At 44.0% G+C, this 22,869-nt stretch overlaps 1 protein-coding gene and 1 long non-coding RNA gene across 4 annotated transcripts in view; one reads left to right on the forward strand and one right to left on the reverse strand.

Moving 5' to 3' along the window:
- Positions 1-2,539: 2,539 nt before the first annotated feature.
- The window catches only part of LOC112238718 (androgen receptor-like), a 37,925-nt gene continuing 17,595 nt past the window's right edge, over positions 2,540-22,869 (reverse strand). For 2 of the 3 annotated variants that reach the window (XM_042303342.1, XM_042303345.1), the window contains 6 exons: positions 7,792-8,028; positions 7,190-7,399; positions 5,579-5,723; positions 4,834-4,964; positions 4,598-4,749; positions 2,540-4,181 (listed from right to left, as the gene is read on the reverse strand). In XM_042303342.1, the coding sequence (XP_042159276.1) occupies positions 4,014-4,181; positions 4,598-4,749; positions 4,834-4,964; positions 5,579-5,723; positions 7,190-7,399; positions 7,792-8,028 (1,043 nt within the window). In that variant the 3' untranslated portion in view covers positions 2,540-4,013. Of the gene's footprint in view, positions 4,182-4,597; positions 4,750-4,833; positions 4,965-5,578; positions 5,724-5,750; positions 6,100-7,189; positions 7,400-7,791; positions 8,029-22,869 lie in introns of those variants that run through there. The other variant, XM_042303343.1, reaches the window with a different exon arrangement.
- Positions 6,665-7,125, forward strand: LOC121840385. The gene is made up of 3 exons (XR_006079591.1): positions 6,665-6,734; positions 6,813-6,946; positions 7,025-7,125. It is a non-coding gene; the product is annotated as an uncharacterized LOC121840385 (long non-coding RNA).

Consider the following 22,869-nt stretch of genomic DNA (forward strand, 5'->3'; position numbering starts at 1 on the left):
TACCTGCCTCTAACCACCAGGCTACCTGCCTCTAACCACTAGGCTATTTAACCACAGGCTCCCTCACTAACCATAGGAACCTCCTCTAACCACTAGGCTACCTGTAACCACCAGGCCACCTGCCTTAACCACTAGGCTACCTGCCTCTAACCACCAGGCTACCTTCTAACCACTAGGCTACCTGCCTCTAACCATAGGCACCTCACTAACCACCATAGCCTCTAACCACATACCTTTTAGGCTACCTGTCAACCACTGGCTTATTAACCAGTAGGACCTGTAACCAAGGCTCCCTATTTAGGCTCCCTTTAACCCAGGCATCCCTAACCACTGGCTACCTGCCTCTAACCACTAGGCTAGACTGCCTCTAACCACTAGGCTCCCTGCCTCTAACCACTAGGCTACCTGCCTTAACCAGGTAAGGCTACCTTTACCTTTAACCACATCAGGCTCACTGAATAGAACATCCCTAAGAAATGTATTGTGGTGAACAGATGATTGTTTCTCAGGTAAAACAGTTGTGTTGCTTCCTTTCTATCTGTAATGTTGTGAACATATCTTTCTATTTATTTAACCACATCACCTCACTGAATAGAACATCCCTTTTAGAGTCAGGCCACTGACTTATTAGTGAGGTAAGGTATTTATTTAACCACATCACCTCACTGAATAGAACATCCCTTTTAGAGTCAGGCCACTGACTTATTAGTGAGGTAAGGTATTTATTTAACCACATCACCTCACTGAATAGAACATACCTTTTAGAGTCAGGCCACTGACTTATTAGTGAGGTAAGGTATTTATTTAACCACATCACCTCACTGAATAGAACATACCTTTTAGAGTCAGGCCACTGACTTATTAGTGAGGTAAGGTATTTATTTAACCACATCACCTCACTGAATAGAACATCCCTTTTAGAGTCAGGCCACTGACTTATTAGTGAGGTAAGGTATTTATTTAACCACATCACCTCACTGAATAGAACATCCCTTTTAGAGTCAGGCCACTGACTTATTAGTGAGGTAAGGTATTTATTTGGTAAGTAGAAATGTGAACTCGGACAGGATGAAGTATTGATGAAGCTCAATACTTCAATAGATAGTAACACCTTACCTGAAGGAGAAATATAGGCTTTACATTGAAAACGACTGGGATTGAGTCAGAAATTGGCACCCTATATAGTGCAGGATATTTGGCCAGAGCCCTGAGGGCCCGACTCAAAAATCTAATCAAATTGTGTTGGTCACGTACACATATCTAGCAGATGTTATTGTGGGTGTAGCGAAATGCTTGAGTTCCTAGCTCCAACAGTGCAATAATATCTAACAATTCACAATACACACAAATTTAAAGTAAAAGAATGGAGTTAAGAAAAATATAAATATTAGGACGAGCAATGTCGGAGTGGCATTAACTAGAATACAGTAAATACATATGAAATGAGTAAATCACTATGTAAACATTATTAAAGTGACTAGTGTTCCATTATTAAAGTGGCCATTGATTCCATGTCTATGTATATAGGGCAGCAGCTTCTAAGGCTCTCAATTGTGCATCTGTAAGTTTGTGTCTTAGGGGCCAAACTGAATTTCTTCAGCATCCTGAGGTTGAAGAGGTGCTGTTGCAGCCTTCTTCACCACACTGTCTGTGTGGGTGGACCATTTCAGATCGTCGGTGATGTGTACGCTGAGGAACTTGAAGCTTTTCACCTTCTCCACTGCGGTCGATGTGGATAGGGGCGTGCTCCCTCTGCCGTTTCCTGTAGTGCTCTATAAGTTATACGGTTCTATTTTGGACACACCCTGTATGCCTGATTCCCTCTGGACACACCCTGTATGCCTGATTCCGTCTGGACACACCCTGTATGACTGATTCCCTCTGGACACACCCTGTATGCCTGATTCCCTCTGAACACACCCTGTATGCCTGATTCCGTCTGGACACACCCTGTATGCCTGATTCCGTCTGGACACACCCTGTATGCCTGATTCCCTCTGAACACACCCTGTATGCCTGATTCCCTCTGGACAAACCCTGTATGCCTGATTCCCTCTGGACACACCCTGTATGCCTGATTCCCTCTGAACACACCCTGTATGCCTGATTCCCTCTGGACAAACCCTGTATGCCTGATTCCGTCTGGACACACCCTGTATGCCTGATTCCGTCTGGACACACCCTGTATGCCTGATTCCGTCTGGACACACCCTGTATGCCTGATTCCGTCTGGACACACCCTGTATGCCTGATTCCGTCTGAACACACCCTGTATGCCTGATTCCGTCTGGACACACCCTGTATGCCTGATTCCGTCTGGACACACCCTGTATGCCTGATTCCGTCTGGACACACCCTGTATGCCTGATTCCGTCTGGACACACCCTGTATGCCTGATTCCGTCTGGACACACCCTGTATGCCTGATTCCGTCTGGACACACCCTGTATGCCTGATTCCGTCTGGACACACCCTGTATGCCTGATTCCGTCTGGACACACTATGGAAGACACTAAATAAATCAAGGGACCCCAGTGAAGTGGAATATAGATTGTTTTATTTGTTCGTTTTAGATCGAATTTGAAAGAAGTCTGATTTGTTTTTATAGAATATGCAACATATAATCCATTCCATATTTACAGAAGTCATGTACACTTTGTGTTTGATAGGGTGTAATATACAAAGGTCAAATGAACAGCTATAGGCACCTCTTTGTCTGTGTCTATAGAGTATGAATAATGTGTAATTCAGAAGAATTATGTCTTATTTTGACATATTGTGTAATGTACTACTTACTACATTTTGCTGAAACTATGAAAGAGAAAATAATGGTAAACTGAAAAGTAAAAGAGAAAAACAACAATCTGAGATGCACATTCAGGATCAAACCCCAGCTTGAGATCAGGGGATCCAACGTAATCAATGGCATAGATTCTGGTGACTGTCGGTGAAGGGAAGGATAGTGAACAATACAGAATGATATTCAGTTTGGATTCCAGGCTAGTGACTAGCAGCGCAAATGAAGAGTATGTGTGGGATCCAGGGGAGACCAACTGCCACCTCTCATTGAAGCCAGGCTGTTTTTTTCCAGAAAGCAGGATCCCCCGTTAAAGCAAATGGTTGCCATATAGTAAATAGCAACCTTCAGGTCAATATTCAAAGAAAGAAAACAACAAAAACATTAGAAGACAATCATGTTCCAGATAATTGCTTCTATTACAACAGATGTATGTCCTTGAACCAACTTTTTTTATTATAAATCACACGAAGTTATATGGATAATTTAGTTGCTATGGCAGCCTGCAGTACCCGGGTCGGCTATCATTTCAACTTGAGAAACTCAATGAGAGGGGCAGCACTGAGCTAGCCTGCAACATCACTTCCTGGAGTAGCTCAAACCGTGCATGTGATGTCTACATAAATCTCCCTCATGAGATGCCATCTTAGCATGCTAAAATCGACTTGATATGATGTCATCGATGGCTTTGTGTCTAATTATGTACAGTAAATGGTTGGGTGTCTAACAAGGTTATAGTTATAGTTTTGACCTCCAAGGTGTTTTGTGATATATTGAACCAGGGTTAAGTTTACCCCCACCTCGCAGGGAAAACATTTCACTGGTACCCCTCTTGACGGCAAAAAAAAAGAAATGTTTTTAAGTACATTTTCTGCAATTCTGCACATTTTGACATGGAGCGGAGAGAAAATGTTGTGGTTTTAAAGCACATGTTCTGTAATTCTACAAATGTTGCCATGAGGCAGAGAGAAAATGCTGCAGTTTTAAAACACATTTCATGCTATTCTACTCATTTTGCAATGGGGTGGAGAGAAAATCTTGCTGTTTTAAAGCCAATTTTCTACAATTCTACACATTTTGCCAGGACTTATGAGTTCATATGATATCTGAGTGAGAGAGACTGACAAAATCAATGGGGGACCCTGGGTTGAATGTCTAGCAGATTGTTTTGTTATTGTCTGTCCCTCTTTTAGGATGAATTGTAAAGGGATGACCCTCTAGCAAGGTGCATTGTGAAAGAGGATTGGCTGAACCATGCCTGTGAGAATCTTGGGCACGTGAACGCTGACGATTTCAGAGATCATCTCTGGATAGCTGACTCTGGTGGGCAGAGACTGGGCCTGGATAAACAGATCATAGGTGAACTGGTGCAGCTTCCTTACAATCTGAGAGAAAGAAAAAGAGAGAGGGAGAGAAAGAGGGTGGGTGGGTAGAGAGCGAACAGGGGGAGAGATGTTAACTTTCAATACCACCAAAGCAGGGGGGGTTGATCAGGTCAGGGGTCAGAAGTTAGGGATAGTAGATCTATATTACCGGGTGTAGGTAGTTCAGTAGCTGTGTTAGCTGGAACTGGTGTTGTGTACAGGTTAGAGGTTAGGGGTCAGAGGTCAGGGTTAGTGTATATTACCGGGTGTAGATAGTCCAGTCTCAGTATTAGCTGGAACTGGTGTTGTGTACGGGTTAGAGGTTAGGGGTCAGAGGTCAGGGTTAGTGTATATTACCGGGTGTAGGAAGTCCAGTAGCTGTGTTAGCTGGAACAGGCGTTGGTTAGGGGTCAGAGGTCAGGGTTAGTGTATATTACCGGGTGTAGGAAGTCCAGTAGCTGTGTTAGCTGGAACAGACGTTGTGTGTGGTGTTTTTCTCCATGGTGGCTGGCCAGACGATCCAGCTCCTTGATGTAAGAGATCCTCAGCTCGTCAAAACACTTCTGATTCCTCAGACCCTCCACAGGGACTAACAGACACAAATAAACAAGAAGATATTGAACCAGATAATGATACAGTCACTTGGTGTCAGTGTGTCAGTGATGTGACTCACTGATGCTGAAGAGGAGCAGAGCCTTCATACAGAGGAACTCGTCCTGGGTGACTCTGAGCACACAGAACCTCTGGGACAGCAGACGGAACCGGACACAGTGTTCATACATACTGGACACACGCATTCTCTGACTGGGGTGGGGGGGGTAGAGAGAGACAGACAGAGAGAAAGCGAAGCAGATAGGTAAGAAGGTGAGAGGGAAAGAGAGAGAGAGAGGGTGAGAAGGTGTGAGAGAGGGTGAGGGAGATAGAGGGTGAGAAAGTGAGAAAAAGAGAGAGGGTCAGAGAGAGAGAGGGAGAGAGCGAGAGAGAGGGAGAGAGAGAAGGTGATTGAGAGAGAGAGAGAGGGTCAGAATTTGAGAGCGCCAGAAGTTGCGAGAGAGGATCAGAAGTTGAGAGAGAGAGAGAGAGAGGGTCGGAAGTTGAGAGAGACAGGGAGAGGGGGGGTTCAGAAGTTGAGAGAAAGAGAGGGCCAGAAGTTGAGAGCGAGAGAGGGTCAGAAGTTGAAAGAGGGTCGGCAGTTGAGAGAGAGGGTCAGAAGTTGAGAGCAGAGAGGGTCAGAAGTTGAGAGAAAGAGAGGGTCAGAAGTTGAGAGAGCGAGAGAGGGGGGTCAGAAGTTGAGAGAGAGGCTCAGTATAATGTTTATTGTTTATTGTTTAGGATTGTTTATTTCCCTTTTATTTATTGTCTAGAGAAAGAGAGCGATTTATCAATATTGTATTCAGCAAGACAATAGCTGTACTGACTCGTTGAAGATGAGGTCAGGAGCGAAGTAGAGCTCTCCAGCGTCTGTGTTAGTGTAAGACCTCCAGCCCAGAGCGAACACCATCAACCCCAGCCATGAAGACTGGATCACTGACATCTGGTCTTCTACATGCAGCTGTCTGAAACCTACACAGAGAACATCATCAACCCCAGCCATGAAGACTGAATCACTGACATCTGGTCTTCTACATGCAGCTGTCTGAAACCTACACAGAGAACATCATCAACCCCAGCCATGAAGACTGGATCACAGACATCTGGTCTTCTACATGCAGCTGTCTGAAACCTACACAGAGAACATCATCAACCCCAGACTGGATCACAGACATCTGGTCTTCTACATGCAGCTGTCTGAAACCTACACAGAGAACATCATCAACCCCAGACTGGATCACAGACATCTGGTCTTCTACATGCAGCTGTCTGAAACCTACACAGAGAACATCATCAACCCCAGACTGGATCACTGACATCTGGTCTTCTACATGCAGCTGTCTGAAACCTACACAGAGAACATCATCAACCCCAGCCATGAAGACTGGATCACAGACATCTGGTCTTCTACATGCAGCTGTCTGAAACCTACACAGAGAACATCATCAACCCCAGACTGGATCACAGACATCTGGTCTTCTACATGCAGCTGTCTGAAACCTACACAGAGAACATCATCAACCCCAGACTGGATCACAGACATCTGGTCTTCTACATGCAGCTGTCTGAAACCTACACAGAGAACATCATCAACCCCAGCCATGAAGACTGGATCACTGACATCTGGTTTTCTACATGCAGCTCTTTGAAACACACAGTGCAGGGAGAATAAAATACATGATGAGTAGAGCCTCCTCTGGTGGGAAGGACATAGAAAACTAGAACCGAGGCTACAGCACTGATATCAGTCATACACAGACCAGCTCTCTGTCCCCCAGCTCTCTCTATCACACCTGGGTTAGTGGGTTGGTACCATGTAGTGGTTAGGTAACAGTAAGATAGAGGGTTGGTACCATGTAGTGGCTAGGTAACAGTAAGATAGAGGGTTGGTACCATGTAGTGGTTAGGATACAGGGTTAGAGGGTTGGTAACATGTAGTGGTTAGGATACAGGGTTAGAGGGTTGGTAACATGTAGTGGTTAGGTAACAGTAAGATAGAGGGTTGGTAACATGTAGTGGTTAGGATACAGGGTTAGAGGGTTGGTAACATGTAGTGGTTAGGTAACAGTAAGATAGAGGGTTAGAGGGTTGGTACCATGTAGTGGTTAGGTAACAGTAGGATACAGGGTTAGAGGGTTGGTAACATGTAGTGGTTAGGATACAGGGTTAGAGGGTTGGTAACATGTAGTGGTTAGGTAACAGTAAGATAGAGGGTTGGTAACATGTAGTGGTTAGGATACAGGGTTAGAGGGTTGGTAACATGTAGTGGTTAGGTAACAGTAAGATAGAGGGTTAGAGGGTTGGTACCATGTAGTGGTTAGGTAACAGTAGGATACAGGGTTAGAGGGTTGGTAACATGTAGTGGTTAGGATACAGGGTTAGAGGGTTGGTAACATGTAGTGGTTAGGTAACAGTAGAATACAAGAAGAATGGTTTACCTGGCATGGCTTTAGCCCAGTTCACCACAGACACCAGTTGCCTCTCTCCCAGCTCGTTGAGGCTGGACAGTAGGGAGGTGAAACAGTCTGGCTGGGAGGTGTCATGGCCTGCGTTGACCATTCCTGGCTCGATGGAACTCAGGACGTTGAGGAGGGAGGGGCGTAGACTAGGGGAGGGGCCAAGAGTGGGAGCCTGCGAAGCACCACAGCCTGCAGAGAGGGATATGAGATGAGATGAGTTGAGGCAAGAGATATGTGACAAAATTAGACAAGTTGAGACTGAATATGTGCTGCCTTTCATCCAGGGTTGGTCGTAAATTCTGAATTAAGTTGTAACTGCTTTCTTTGTTAGGGATCATTTGAAAAAATTACATTCTGGTTAAGAAAAATATTTCACATACGGGCGGCAGGGTAGCCTAGTGGTTAGAGCGGTAACCGGAAGGTTGCAAGTTCAAACCCCCGAGCTGACAAGGTACAAATCTGTAGTTCTGCCCCTGAACAGGCAGTTAACCCACTGTTCCTAGGCCGTCATTGAAAATAAGAATTTGTTCTTAACTGACTTGCCTAGTTAAATAAAGGTAAAATAAAATATTGATCCTCACATTGAGCCTGTGGGGAAATGGTGGCTAACTGTAGTCCCCCAGTCCTCTCTCCAGTCCTCTCTCCAGTCCTCTCTCCTTCCCTCTCTCCAGTCCTCTCTCCAGGCCTCTCTCCTTCCCTCTCTCCAGTCCTCTCTCCAGGCCTCTCTCCTTCCCTCTCTCCAGGCCTCTCTCTGCCAGGTGCCTGTGTTCCCCCCTCCACTCCTCCTTTCAGTGGGCCAGCTCCCCTCAGCTTCCGGCCTGAAATGCACCACACACAGAAGTAGGACAGAGAGAAATGCCCCATTACCACTAGGAGATATGAAGGAGTCTGAGGAGTGGGGTGAAGAAAGAGAATGCTAGGTTTCCATTCACATGACATCCTTGCCTTAACCTTTCGTTGTGGCTGCTGGTCATGTGACATTCCTGGTCTGCAGCTCAAATTGACCGTAAATATCACAGTAGCCACTAGCCAGTAAGCACAAACTATTTAACAATGACAAACTTTTATTTTAAAACATTTTACACTCTTGAATAATACAACCAAACCATATTACACTCTTGAATAAGGCAAAAATTCACAAGCATGTACATGCAGACAATTAAAAGGTTGATTTTCTCATCTGTAGGCTACACTTACATTTTTGCTTCAAGAAAAAAGTGCAGAGTTGCTTTTGTAACAGCATGTCTTCATCACTAATGTTAGCCTATCAAAAATGAATGATTAATGCTCTCATTCTAATATAAAATTACAAAAGGACTACCTTACAACAAACCTGGCTTCATTTTTATCAATATCATGCAAATCAGTAGATGTGGTAAAAGCTAATTGTGACTGAAAACATGGTTACAAGTGAATTCACTGCAATACGTTTTATATGGAAGTCCATACCTGCCACCATTAAATGAAATAAACATAAACATGCCTCGTGATTTGTCAACGTGCACAATTAGTCTGTGCTTCAATCTGAACAACTGTAGCCTACAGATAACACCCACAGCTGCAGATGGGTGATTGTCATGAAACCATTTTTAAACATGTCTATAGCAAATTGAGTTGGAAAAAAAACATGATGCATCTGTAAAATCAGCTATCATTTTTGGGACTAAGTTAATGTCTAGTTTTTGGCAAAGTGTATTATTTTAAATACATTTGAAATTTATGCTTGAATTTTGCACATTTTCACCCCAGATTTTCATTGCCGAAATGAGTCCGGATTCAATTTCTCGGGTCATTTTATAAAATGTTATTTGAGAAAAACCTAACTGATTTGAATTAAACACAAAATATGTTGCTGCAGTTTGACCATAAAAATTGTATACTAGTTGAATTTTACATGAAACTATAATATTTATCACGTACAAATAGTGCCTCATTACCATAACAAATATGTGTCTCATTACCATAACAAATATGTGTCTCATTACCATAACACTTGTTAATGTTCCTGTAAAAAACGACATCTCATTACCATAACACTTGTTAAAGTTCCTATAAAAACGACATCTCATTACCATAACACTTGTTAAAGTTCCTATAAAAACGACATCTCATTACCATAACACTTGTTAAAGTTCCTATAAAAACGACATCTCATTACCATAACACTTGTTAAAGTTCCTATAAAAACGACATCTCATTACCATAACACTTGTTAATGTTCCTGTAAAAAACGACATCTCATTACCATAACACTTGTTAAAGTTCCTATAAAAACGACATCTCATTACCATAACACTTGTTAAAGTTCCTATAAAAAAACGACATCTCATTACCATAACACTTGTTAAAGTTCCTATAAAAACTCCAATCAGTTTACAAATAAAGTTATATTCACCCATGATGCATCATCTAGAGGAGTAGAAGCTAATGTATTTGTGTGTGTGCCTTCAGAATGAGGTTCTTATCCTTCTCATTACTAAAATGTAGAGGAAAAGACTGATTAAATGTTATCATAATTTTATAATTAAATGTTTTATTTTTATTTTCAGTGTTGTTTTTAACTAAGGCATTTTCATTAGGAGATAATGTAAAAAAAAATATATATTAGCAATTGATTTGTTTATTACTTTTTTGGATTGTTGCGGTAATGAGAATTTTGTGGAAATTGTGGTAAAATACATAATATCTGATTTTTAAAAACAATAATAATTATGAAATAGATAAATACAGATCCAGATAGCCTAGAGAAGCATATTGTCTCTGAGCCCATCTGGGGAAACTGGCCTAAACAATGTATTTATAGCCTAAAATTGGCCAAATTATTTGTGTTCTGACAAAATGTGACTGTGATCAAATTTGGTTTATATTCACACTTCGGGTGGCTAGGCTACCTAGGCCTTTTTAATCGAAAATGATTGGCTGAAATTAATCGATCAACACAATAGTGATGACATACAGTATGAGTATCTTTTTAATTACAGATGCAAAGCCCTAAACCATGCAATCCTGCATACAGCCAGCTCAGCCCTGTTAGTTTCTGTCCATTCTGTAACGGTTTTCTTGAGTTGAAGGAGAGGCAGACCAAAACGCAGCGTGGTTGAAGTTCATGTTTTTTAATAAGACAACTAAACATGAACATAATACAAAACAACAAACGTGGAAAACCGAAACAGCCCTATCTGGTGCAACAAACACAGAGACAGGAACAATCACCCACAAACACATAGTGAAACCCAGGCTACCTAAGTATGATTCTCAATCAGAGACAACTAATGACACCTGCCTCTGATTGAGAACCATACTAGGCCGGAACATAGAAATACCCAAATCATAGAAAAACAAACATAGACTGCCCACCCCAACTCACGCCCTGACCATACTAAATAATGACAAAACAAAGGAAATAAAGGTCAGAACGTGACAGTACCCCCCCCCCAAAGGTGCGGACTCCGGCCGCAAAACCTTAACCTATAGGGGAGGGTCTGGGTGGGCGTCTGTCCGCGGTGGCGGCTCTGGCGCAGGACCCGGACCCCACTTCACCATCGTCTTAGTCCGCCTTCTTGTCCGCTTCCGTGGCCTCCTAACCACGGTGACCCTACTAGATGACCCCACTCGACTGAGGGGCAGCTCGGGACAAAGGGGCAGCTCGGGACAGAGGGGCAGCTCGGGACAGAGGGGCGGAAGCTCTGGACAGAGGGGCGGAAGCTCTGGACAGAGGGGCGGAGGTTCTGGACAGAAGGGCGGAGGCTCTGGACAGAAGGGCGGAGGCTCTGGACAGAAGGGCAGGGGCTCTGGGCTGAGGGGCTCTGGCGCCTCTGGGCTGAGGGGCTCTGGCGGCCCCTAGCTGACTGGCGGCACTGACGGCCCCTGGCTGACTGGCGGCACTGGCGGCCCCTGGCTGACTGGCGGTACTGGCGGCCCCTGGCTGACTGGCGGCACTGGTGGCGCCTGGCTGACTGGCGGCACTGGCGGCCCCTGGCTGAGAATCCCCCTGGCTGACTGGCGGCACTGGTGGCCCCGGGCTGACTGGCGGCACTGGCGGCCCCTGGCTGACTGGCGGCCCCTTGCAGACTGGCGGCACTGGCGGCTCCTTGCAGACTGGCGGCTCCTTGCAGACTGGCGGCACTGGCGGCTCCTTGCAGACTGGCAGCACTGGCGGCACTGGGCAGACTGGCAGCACTGGCGGCGCTGGGCAGACTGACGGCACTGGCGGCGCTGGGCAGACTGGCGACTCTGATGGCGCTGGGCAGATGGGTAGCTCAGATGGCGCTGGGCAGACTGGCGACTCTTGATGGCGCTGGGCAGACGGGAAGCTCCGGCAACGCTGGAGAGGAAAGCTCTGGCAGCGCTGGACTGAGGAGCTCTGGCGCCTCTGGAATGAGGGGCTCTGGCGCCTCTGGAATGAGGGGCTCTGGCGCCTCTGGAATGAGGGGCTGGAGCTCTGGCAGCGCCGAACAGCCGGGAGACTCCGGCTGCGCTGGAGAGGAGGAAGGTTCTAGCAGCGCCGGAGAGGCGGGAGATTCCGGCAGCGCTGGACAGGCGAGGCGCACTGTAGGCCTGATGCGTGGTGCTGGCACTGGTGGTACTGGGCCGAGGACACGCCCAGGAAGCCTGGTGCGGGGAGCTGCCACCGGAGGGCTGGTGCGTGGAGGTGGTACCGGATAGACCGGACCGTGCAGGCGCACTGGAGCTATTGAGCACCGAGCCTGCCAACCTTACCCGGTTGAATGGTCCCGGTCGCCCTGCCAGTGCGGCGAGGTGGAATAGCCCGCACTGGGCTATGCAGGCGAACCGGGGAAACCGTGCGCAAGGCTGGTGCCATGTAAGCCGGCCCAAGGAGACGCACTGGAGACCAGATGCGTAGAGCCGGCTTCATGGCACTTGGCTCGATGCCCACTCTAGCCCGGCCGATACGCGGAGCTGAAATGTACCGCACCGGGCTATGCACCCGCACTGGGGACACTGTGCGCTCCACCGCATAACACGGTGCCTGCCCGGTCTCTCTCGCCCTCCGGTAAGCACAGGAAGTTGGCTCAGGTCTCCTACCTGGCTTCGCCACACCTCCTGTGTGCCCCCCTCCAATAAATTTTTGGGGGTGCCTCTCGGGTTTCCTTGCCAGCCGTGTTCCCTCATATCGCCGGCTCCTCTCTCCTGCTGCCTCTGCTCTCCTAGCTGCCTCCACCTGTTCCCATGGAAGGCGATCCTTTCCCGCCAGGATCTCCTCCCAGGTGTAGCAACCCTTGCCGTCCAATACCTCGTCCCATGTCCATTCCTCTTTGCGCCGCTGTTGCTGTTGCCCGTTACCATGCCGCTTGGTCCTGTTGTGGTGGGTGATTCTGTAACGGTTTTCTTGAGTTGAAGGAGAGGCAGACCAAAACGCAGCGTGGTTGAAGTTCATGTTTTTTAATAAGACAACTAAACATGAACATAATACAAAACAACAAACGTGGAAAACCGAAACAGCCCTATCTGGTGCAACAAACACAGAGACAGGAACAATCACCCACAAACACACAGTGAAACCCAGGCTACCTAAGTATGATTCTCAATCAGAGACAACTAATGACACCTGCCTCTGATTGAGAACCATACTAGGCCGGAACATAGAAATACCCAAATCATAGAAAAACAAACATAGACTGCCCACCCCAACTCACGCCCTGACCATACTAAATAATGACAAAACAAAGGAAATAAAGGTCAGAACGTGACACATTCGCAGTTGTTGTCTCTGCCTGTGTAAAGTGTTTTAATGTTGCCACCCTCCCTAGGGCCAGGAGTTTTTCCAGGATCTTAGAAAAAACCTTATGACCTGATATTTAAAAAAATGTTTACTGGTAATTTATGACTATGTCATACGCTAGAACTACGCTGTCACTGGGGTCAGGAGTTGGTTAAGGTTTCTACAAGCTCCATTCTGTTGATCTACATGCGTGCACGTGGGTGGAGTGGGATTTAAAAAAAAATCTGGTTAATAATAAAAATATATACCGTGCAAATATTCTTAATCTTGCCGTTGTAACCTAAAACAGTATCCCAGTTTGATATGCTGCTTGTGTATTCATTCCCCTATCAGCTAAAAATAGAAGTTAGTTGGCTACAGCAGTTTCTACCATTTCGTAATAGCCTGTAATCACTAGTTATTACAGGCTATAACCCTAACCCTAACAAAATGCAATTTTGTGTGGATTCTATTAAGGTTAAATGTTGTTTGGTTTATTGTTTGAACAGTAGTGGAGATTATATTTGCTTGTCAGTGCAAAATAGGCTTCTTTGATGCATAGCCTATACTGTTGATCAGATGAAGGAACCAAGCAACCGTCGTTGCCTACACAACACTGCCCAACCGCTACGGAAGAGATGATGCAGCGCGTTACAGTTCTCTTGTGGCACAGCTGCGGAGTCACCGAAATAACGTTTTCTCCCCCTCTCCCGCCGCACACGCCATCCCCAGTGCGTGTGCCATTGCTGTGACTTCTGTTGCACAGACACCTTCTCCAACTCTCGTTTTTGGCATAATTGAGTGGGTTAAAGGCGCTAAATGCCACCTAAACCATATAAACCCTCTGTGTCAAAACTCCCCAAAGGCAGCCTGAAAAGCAACTGAATTTATCGCTAGAATCTTTTCAGTCGCTGGAGGAGTTTTCAGTCGCTGGAAGAGTCTGAAAACTTGCTATATATAGCGAAAAAGTTGCTAAATCGGCAACACTGGTTATAAATCAAACAAAAATATCCTATTTGTATAATCTACATTTGACATGTTTTTGTGGTGGAGCTTTACATGGCTCAGTGCAGCCTGCAGTTACTGCAACAATTTCAGAATGTAACAGCATGTTACTTCAATTTAAGTTAAAAACACAATAAAACAAGTCTCAACTATTAGGAAAATGTCTGTACATTTCAGCTGTTTCAAAAACATTGTTCTGCTATTACCATTTATACTGTAGGAGTGTTGACTCAACAAGACAATTCTGTTTACACTGCCCTGCTTCAAGCCGGACAACTGTCGGGCGAGTGTCTTACAATACCTTCGGAGGTAGCGGTCGAGACACAGCAAGTACGTGAGTTTACATTTGAGTAATGTGTAGCCGATGGTATTTTTTATGAAAAGTAAAGTGTGAGTAAATTGTGAAGAGGCTCTTTCTTATTATCAATGAATGGCATTATCGGTCTGAAATGTCAATTGACATCATATGAACATACACTTTTCAATTAACTTTAGCAAAGGGAATGTCACGAGCCGAGAGGGTTCGATTCACGTTCTTGCTTCGCAGCTTAAAAGTACTGTGAATGTCACAGTAGCCACTAGCCAGGAGGCTAGGCATTACAAACTACACCGAGGGCACAAAACATTGGGGACACCTGTTCTTTCCATGACATAGAGTGACCAGGTGAATCCAGGCTGTGTTCGAATACTCATACTAACCACACTAATGGTACTATTTGTGACAATAAACAGAGCATGCCTTTTTCCGACTTTTTGAAATCCTAGTCGCTCAGCTCATGTAGCCTAGCCCATAGGGCTATATGCAGACGAAGTCCGATACAAATTCATTGCTTTATCTAATTATGACAAATGTTAAGAAAATGTTGGCCAATGTAATAGGTAATTACTTTTCGAATAAATTAATTTACGCTGGCTGACAATTTGAAAACTACGCTACTTACAAACCGCATAGCATTTAATTACAGCAGTATGTACCTGTATGTTAGCTAGCTACCTAATGTTAGTTGGCTTCTAAGGGTGTGTTCATAAATTCAATCTTGAGTGCCAGATTTCGCTCTGGGTGACCGTAAATTCAGAGCGTTGTCAGATTGTCCATTTTAAATTAGGAGCATCAGAGCGCACTGTACTCAGGAGGAGGAGTAGGGTTGATCTGAGCGTTCTGACCTCAGTTAAGAGTTACTTCCAGACACAAATGAGAGAACACCTCCCTCTGACCATTTTATTCGCCCTAGCAGAGCTGGTTAGGCTGTTTTTATGTCATCCAGAGCGTTGTTGACTGTAACTGTGCTGCAAGCAACAATTTAATTATGCTTTTTTGATGACTTTAAAAAAAAACATGTTTTATTTAACTAGGCAAGTCAGTTTAAAAACAAATTCTTATTTACAATGACGGCCTACTCCGGCCAAACCCGGACGATGCTGGCCCAGTTGTTTACTGACACCGGACATATTAAACGGATGTTTTGTTCATAAATGTGTCAGATATTCCGCGCTCTGGCACTCAGACGAGAGTGCTCTGAAATCGGAGTAGATAACCACAGTGGCTTTATAAACACAATCTATTGACTTGATTATTCAGGTAATTAGCTTAGCTAAGTGGTATAGTGGTTGTGTTCTTAATGGGCATTGTTAATGAAGTCATATGCAGTGGTGTAAAGTACTTAAGCAAAAATACTTTAAAGTACTACTTAAGTAGTTTTTTGGGAGTATCTGTACTTTACTTAACTATTTATATTTTGACAACTTTTACTTCATTACATTCCTAAAAACAATGATGTACTTTTTACTCCACACACTTTCCCTGGCACCCAAAAGTACTAGTTACATTTTGAATGCTTAGCAGGACAGAAAATGGTCCAATTTGCACAAGAGAACATCCCTGGTCATCCCTACTGCCTCTGATCTGGCGGATTCACTAAACAGAGAACATCCCTGGTCATCCCTACTGCCTCTGATCTGGCGGATTCACTAAACAGAGAACATCCCTGGTCATCCCTACTGCCTCTGATCTGGCGGATTCACTAAACAGAGAACATCCCTGGTCATCCCTACTGCCTCTGATCTGGTGGCCTCACTAAACAGAGAACATCCCTGGTCATCCCTACTGCCTCTGATCTGGCGGACTCACTAAACACAAATGCTTTGTGTTTAAATTATGTCTGAGTGTTGGAGTGTGACTCTGGCAATCCGTAATAAAAAAATATATAATAGTAATAATTGTGCCGTTTAGTTTGCTTAATATAAGGAATGATTTTATTATTCATACTTTTTACTTTTGAATCTTAAGTATATTTAAAACCAAATACTTTTAGACTTTTACTCAAGTAGTATTTTACTGGGTGACTTTCACTTTTACATGAGTCATTTTCTATTAAGGTATCTTTACTTTTACTCCAGTAGGAGATTTGAGTACTTTTTCCACCACTGGTTATAAGATGTCTAGCTAGTAATTTGTTATGCTAACAAGCTTGCAAAGAGTTGCAGAGCAACAGCATACACTTCCGGTAGACAGGCAAAGGGCTTGTTCGCTCAACTGAAAGGATACCATTAGTTTACGGTGTACTAAAATGAACTAATAGTATATAGTATGTAGTATACAATGGCAAGAAAAAGTATGTGAACCTTTTGGAATTACCTGGATTTCTACATAAGACAATAGACAAACATAGTGTGCTTAAACTAATAACACACAAATTACTGTATTTTTCTTGTCTATATTGAGTGTAGGTTGGGAAAAGCATGTGAACCCCTAGGCGAATGACTTCTCCAAAAGCTAATTTGAGTCAGGAGTCAGCTAACCTGGAGTCCAATCAATGAGACGAGATTGGAGATGTTGGTTAGAGCTGCCTTGCCCTATAAAAAACACTCACAAAATTTGAGTTGGCTAGTCACAAGAAGCATTGCCTGGTGTGAACCATGCCTCGAACAAAAGAGATCTCAGAAGACCTAAGATTAAGAATTGTTGACTTGCATAAAGCTGGAAAGGGTTACAAAAGTATCTCTAAAAGCCTTGATGTTCAGCCTTGATGTTCATTCTACACCTGCATTGCTTGCTGTTTGGGGTTTTAAGGCTGGGTTTCTGTACAGCACTTTGAGATATCAGCTGGTGTAAGAAGGGCTTTATAAATAAATTAGATTTTTGATGTTTTTTTATCAGTCCACAGTAAGACAAATTGTCTATAAATGGAGAAAGTTCAGCACTGTTGCTACTCTCCATAGGAGTGGCCATCCTGCAAAGATGAGTGCAAGAGCACAGCGCAGAATGCTCAATGAGGTTAAGACGAATCCTAGAGTGTCAGCTAAAAACTTACAGAAATCTCTGGGAACATGCCAACATCTCTGTTGACGAGTCTACGATACCTGAAACACTAAACAAGAATGGTGTTCATGGGAGGACACCATGGAAGAAGCCACTGCTGTCCAAAAAAACCCCATTGCTGCGTGTCTGAAGTTTTCAAAAGTGCACCTGGATGTTCCACAGCACTACTGGAAAAATATTCTGTGGACAGATGAAACTACAGTTGAGTTGTTTGGAAGGAACACACAACACTATGTGTGGAGAAAAAAAGGCACAGCACATGAACATCAAAACCTCATCCCAACTGTAAAGTATTGTGGAGGTAGCATCATGGTTTGGGGCTGCTTTACTGCCCCAGGGCCTGGACAGCTCGCTATCATTGACGGAAACATGAATTCCCAAGTTTATCAAGACATTTTGCAGGAGAATGTTAGGCTGTCCGCCAATTGAAACGCAACAGCTGTTGGGTGGTGCAACAGGACAAAGAGCACAGATGTAAATCAACAACAGAATGGCTTCAACAGAAGAAAACATGCCTTCTGGAGTGGCTCAGTTAGAGTCCTGACCTCAACCCAATTGAGATGCTGTGGCATGACCTCAAGAGAGCAGTTCACACCAGACATCCCAAGAATATTGCTGAACTGAAGCAGTTTTGCAAAGAGGAATGGTCCAAAATTCCTCCTGACCATTGTGTAGGTCTGATCCGCAACTACAGAAAACGTTTGGTTGAAGTTATTGCTGCCAAAGGAGGGTCAACCAGATATTAAATCCAAGGGTTCACATACTTTTTCTTGCCACTGTATCATTAAGTATGCAGTATACAGTATGTTAGTATGGGTATTTAATTACAGCTCATGTGGAAGCTATGATCACTTATTGATGTCACCTGTTAAATCCACTTCAATCCGGAAGGAGAAGGATTTTTACACCTGGAGATTTTTTTATTATGCTAATTAGATGTTCACGGGGGCACGGACATCGACTCAAGGGTTTTTAAAATCCACTTCAAATCTGTGTAGATGAAGGGGAGGAGACAGTTTAAAGAAGGTTTTCAAAGCCCTGAGACAATTGGGACATGGATTGTGTGTGTGTGCCATTCAGAGGGAGAAAGATTTAAGTGCCCTTGGACGGGTTATGGTAGTAGGTGCCTGGTACACTGGTTTGAGTGTGTCAAGAACTGCAACGCTGCTTGGTTTTTCATGCTCAACAGTTTCCTGTGTGTATCAAGAATGGTATTTCACCTGTAGAGGAAATTATTTAATTACCCATTATGTTGTTTAATTAGAGAATTGTCCATTGTTCATTTGTTAGTTTTGATACACACTTGTCTTGTGTGGGTGCGACTGCAGTGTGTGACATCCTGTTTTCTGAATCTGCAAGAACTTAGATGTGTGGAAACATGCAGGAAGGAACAGACAATTGTGGTATCTTAAATCTGCATAGAAAAACTAAATCAGCTTTTTGAACCCTTATTTAACTAGGCAATTCAGTTAAGAACAAATTCTTATTTACAATGACGGCCTACCCCGGCTCTCCTAACAAAAAGTTGATGAGTGTTGAGTGGATGTTATTGATTGCTTCATTTTTTGCAAATCTTATAATAAAGTTGTTTTGAAGAATACTGTCTCTCCTTTCGGTTAGAATTACCACAACACACCCAAAGGATATTCAGACACAATGTAATCAAAATGGAAGAAGTTTGAGAGCTGGCCACCTGGCCAAACTGAGCAATCTAGAGTTCCTCTGTGGCGATGGGAGAACCTTCCAGAAGGACAACCATCTCTGCAGCCCTACCCCAATCAGGCATTTATGGTACAGTGGCCAGACAGAAGCCACTCCTCTATAGTTTGCCAAAAGGCACCCAAAGACTCTCAGACCATGAGAAACAAGATCCTCTGGTCTGATGAAACCAAGACTGAATTCTTTGGCCTGAATGCCAAGTGTTACGTCTGGAGGAAACCTGGCACCGTCCCTACAGTGAAGCACGGTGGTGGAGGCATCATGCTGTGGGGATGTTTTTCAGCGGCAGGGACTGGGAGACGAGTCAGGATCGAGCGAAATATGAACAATGTAAAGTACAGAGAGATCCTTGATGAAAACCTGCTCCAGAGCGCTCAGGACCTCAGACTGGAGCGAAGGTTCACCTTTCAACAGGACAATGACCCTAAGCACACAGCCAAGACAACGCAGGAGTGGCTTTGGGACAAGTCTCTGAATGTCCTTGAGTGGTGTTGTGTCTTTGGCTATGCCGGATTAAATGATATGACATGCTATTCTATAAAATCCTTTCTCTGTAATTAATATTACCTGATTGAGCTAATCATGTAAATGTAATTAACTAGAAAGTCGGGGCACCACAAAATATTATTTACAGAGCTGTTATTTTCCCGAATAAATGCTTAAAGACCTAGTAATATTTTACATCAATAGCAGTCAATATTGTCAATAATTGTCACCTTATTTCAGTCTCATTTGAAAGTTGTAAATTCTTGGTTATATTCACGAACCCTGGCTAACAAGTTGAATCAGCAATACAAAATTGGGTTTCATTATTTATTTACTAAATACCTAACTAATCACACAGAATTACATATACATAGAATGAATCATACCTTGATTACAAATTATGTCAAAGGAAAACGTCCCTAGCGGAAGGAACAGATGAAAAGGGGGCTGGGTTTGAGTGAAAGAGCGGGAAGACTGAAGAACAAAGGGAGAAGCGATGTCTCTATCGGGCCGTAGGCAGCTACTCTATCGTATATACAGAATCTTATGCATTCTAAATGACCGGCCATTTGGAAAAGGAAAATGCAATAAATATTTACTCTGAGCTGCGTAGATGGAAGGCCGTGTTGCCCAACAGAGTCCTTTGAAGAGTGTCTCTGGTGGTGAACGGGAAACGTTGTAGTGTCGTCGTTGTGTGGTAGACGGAATACTCTGCCCGTCCTTTCCTAGCCCATGTTTACAGCGCCCACTGCTAACTCAACGGCTAGGAGGTATCACTTCTGTAGCGAATAAGAGTTCAAAGTTCATTCCATTCGCAACCAAAGCTCACGCTGAGGTTGGCTTCGTTCTGTAGTTATTATCTGAATCCTTCTGACATCGGATCGTCATCCTAATGTACCCGGAACAGGAGGTTACATTTTCGTCAAGGGCTTATATAGTGGATGGAGAAGGGTGTGTTTCATAGTTTATAGCCCATGTCTCTTCACAGGGGCGGGCCACTGATTGAGCAGAGCCCTAACCTTATGAAAACCCAAATCTCTCATTTGGAAGCTAAAATTACATTGAATCTTTTCACCAATAATTTTATATTTAAACATTTGAATTGCCCACAATTCCATGTGAATCTGATAACTATAATGTGTAGACTTTCCCAGATACAGTTTAGGTCGTCATGTCATCAGTCATAATGTCTCAGATGACAACCGAACATCATATTCATTAAATACCAACGCATATTTTCAACTGGTTCTATTACCGAAATATGGTTATTTTCCCTCCACTTGTTTGATGTTCCCAGACTCTCTGTTTAACAAAGGCTATTCAAGAGTCCCTATGTAGGGTCAAGAGAGAGGGAAGGGAGAAAAGTATTTATGGGGGGGTGTCATAAACCTTACCCACAGGCCAACGTCATGACAGTGGTCCAGCCAGAGCCCGGACTTGAACCCGATCGAACATCTCTGGAGAGACATGAAAATAGCTGTGCAGCAACGCTCCCCATCCAACCTGACAGAACTTGAGAGGATCTTCAGAGAAGAATGGGAGAAACTCCCCAAATACAGGTGTGCCAAGATTGTATTGTCATACCCAAGAAGACTCGAGGCTGCAATCGCTGTTAAAGGTGCTTCAACAAAGTACTGAGTAAAGGGTCTGAATACTTATGTAAATGGGTATTACCTGTTTTTGCTTTGTCATTATGTGAGTAGTTTGATGAGGGGAAAAAAACAAGAATAAGAATTTTAAAAACAAGAATCCATTTTAGAATAAGACTGTAAGCTAACAAAATGAGGAAAAAGTCATGGGGTCTGAATACTTTCCAAAGGTACTTGTATATTATTAGTATAGGCTATGTAAAGAAATATGAAATTAAGAATAGTCTGATGGGTGACAATATTAGCCTATCACTTGTGAGTGATGTATTATCACTTGAATGATGCCAGCGTGTGCAGTAATGTAATAAACAGAGCATGCCTTTTTCCCCCGACTTTTTGAAATCCTAGTCGCTCAGCTCATGCAGCCTAGCCCATAGGCCTATATGTTTTTAAATGTGGCCGCTAATCCGCTTTACAACCAGTGGCCAAAAGTTTTGAGAATGACACAAATATTAATTTTCACAAAGTCTGATGCTTCAGTTTGTATGATGGCAATTTGCATATACTCCAGAATGTTATGAAGAGTGGTCAGATGAATTGTAACAAATTGTAAAGGCCCTCTTTGCCATGAAAATGAACTGAATCCCCCAAAAACATTTCCACTGCATTTCAGCCCTGCCACAAAAGGACCAGCTGACATCATGTCAGTGATTCTCTCGTTAACACAGGTGTGAGTTTTGACGAGCACAAGGCTGGAGATCACTCTGTCATGCTGATTGAGTTCGAATAACAGACTGGAAGCTTCAAAAGGAGGGCGGTGCTTGGAATCATTGTTCTTCCTCTGTCAACCATGGTTATCTGCAAGGAAACACGTGCCATCATCATTGCTTTGCACAAAAAAAGGCTTCACAGGCAAGGATATTAATGCCAGTAAGATTGCACCTAAATCAACTATTTATCGGATCATCAAGAACTTCAAGGAAAGCGGTTCAATTTTTGTGAAGAAGGCTTCAGGGTGCCCAAGAAAGTCCAGCAACCTCCAGGACCATCTCCTAAAGTTGATTCAGCTGTGGGATCAGGGCACCTCCAGTACAGAGCTTACTCAGGAATGGCAGCAGGCAGGTGTGAGTGCATCTGCACACACAGTGAGGCAAAGACTTTTGGAGGATGTCCTGGTGTCAAGAAGGGCAGCAAAGAAGCCACGTCTCTCCAGGAAAAACATCAGGGACAGACTCATATTCTGCAAAAGGTACAGGGATTGGACTGCTGAGGACTGGGGTAAAGTCATTTTCTCTGATGAATCCCCTTACTGATTGCTTGGGGCATCCGGAAAACAGCTTGTCCGGCGAAGACAAGGTGAGCGCTACCATCAGTCCTGTGTCATGCCAACAGTAAAGCATCCTGAGACCATTCATGTGTGGGGTTGCTTCTCAGCCAAGGGAGTGGGCTCACTCACAATTCTGACTCAGAACACAGCCATGAATAAAGAACGGTACCAACACATCCTCCGAGAGCAACTTCTCCCAACCATCCAGGAACAGTTTGGTGACGAACAATGCCTTTTCCAGCATGATGGAGCACCTTGCCATAAGGCAAAAGTGATAACTAAGTGGCTCGGGGAACAAAACATCGATATTTTGGGTCCATGGCCAGGAAACTCCACAGACCTTAATCCCATTGAGAACTTGTGGTCAATCCTCAAGAGGTGAGTGGACAAACAAAACCCCACAAATTCTGACAAACTCCAAGCCTTGATTATGCAAGAATGGGCTGCCATCAGTCAGGATGTGGCCCAGAAGTTAATTGACAGCATGCCAGG

This window comes from Oncorhynchus tshawytscha, linkage group LG21 (genome assembly GCF_018296145.1).
Source record: "Oncorhynchus tshawytscha isolate Ot180627B linkage group LG21, Otsh_v2.0, whole genome shotgun sequence".
NCBI lineage: Eukaryota > Metazoa > Chordata > Actinopteri > Salmoniformes > Salmonidae > Oncorhynchus > Oncorhynchus tshawytscha.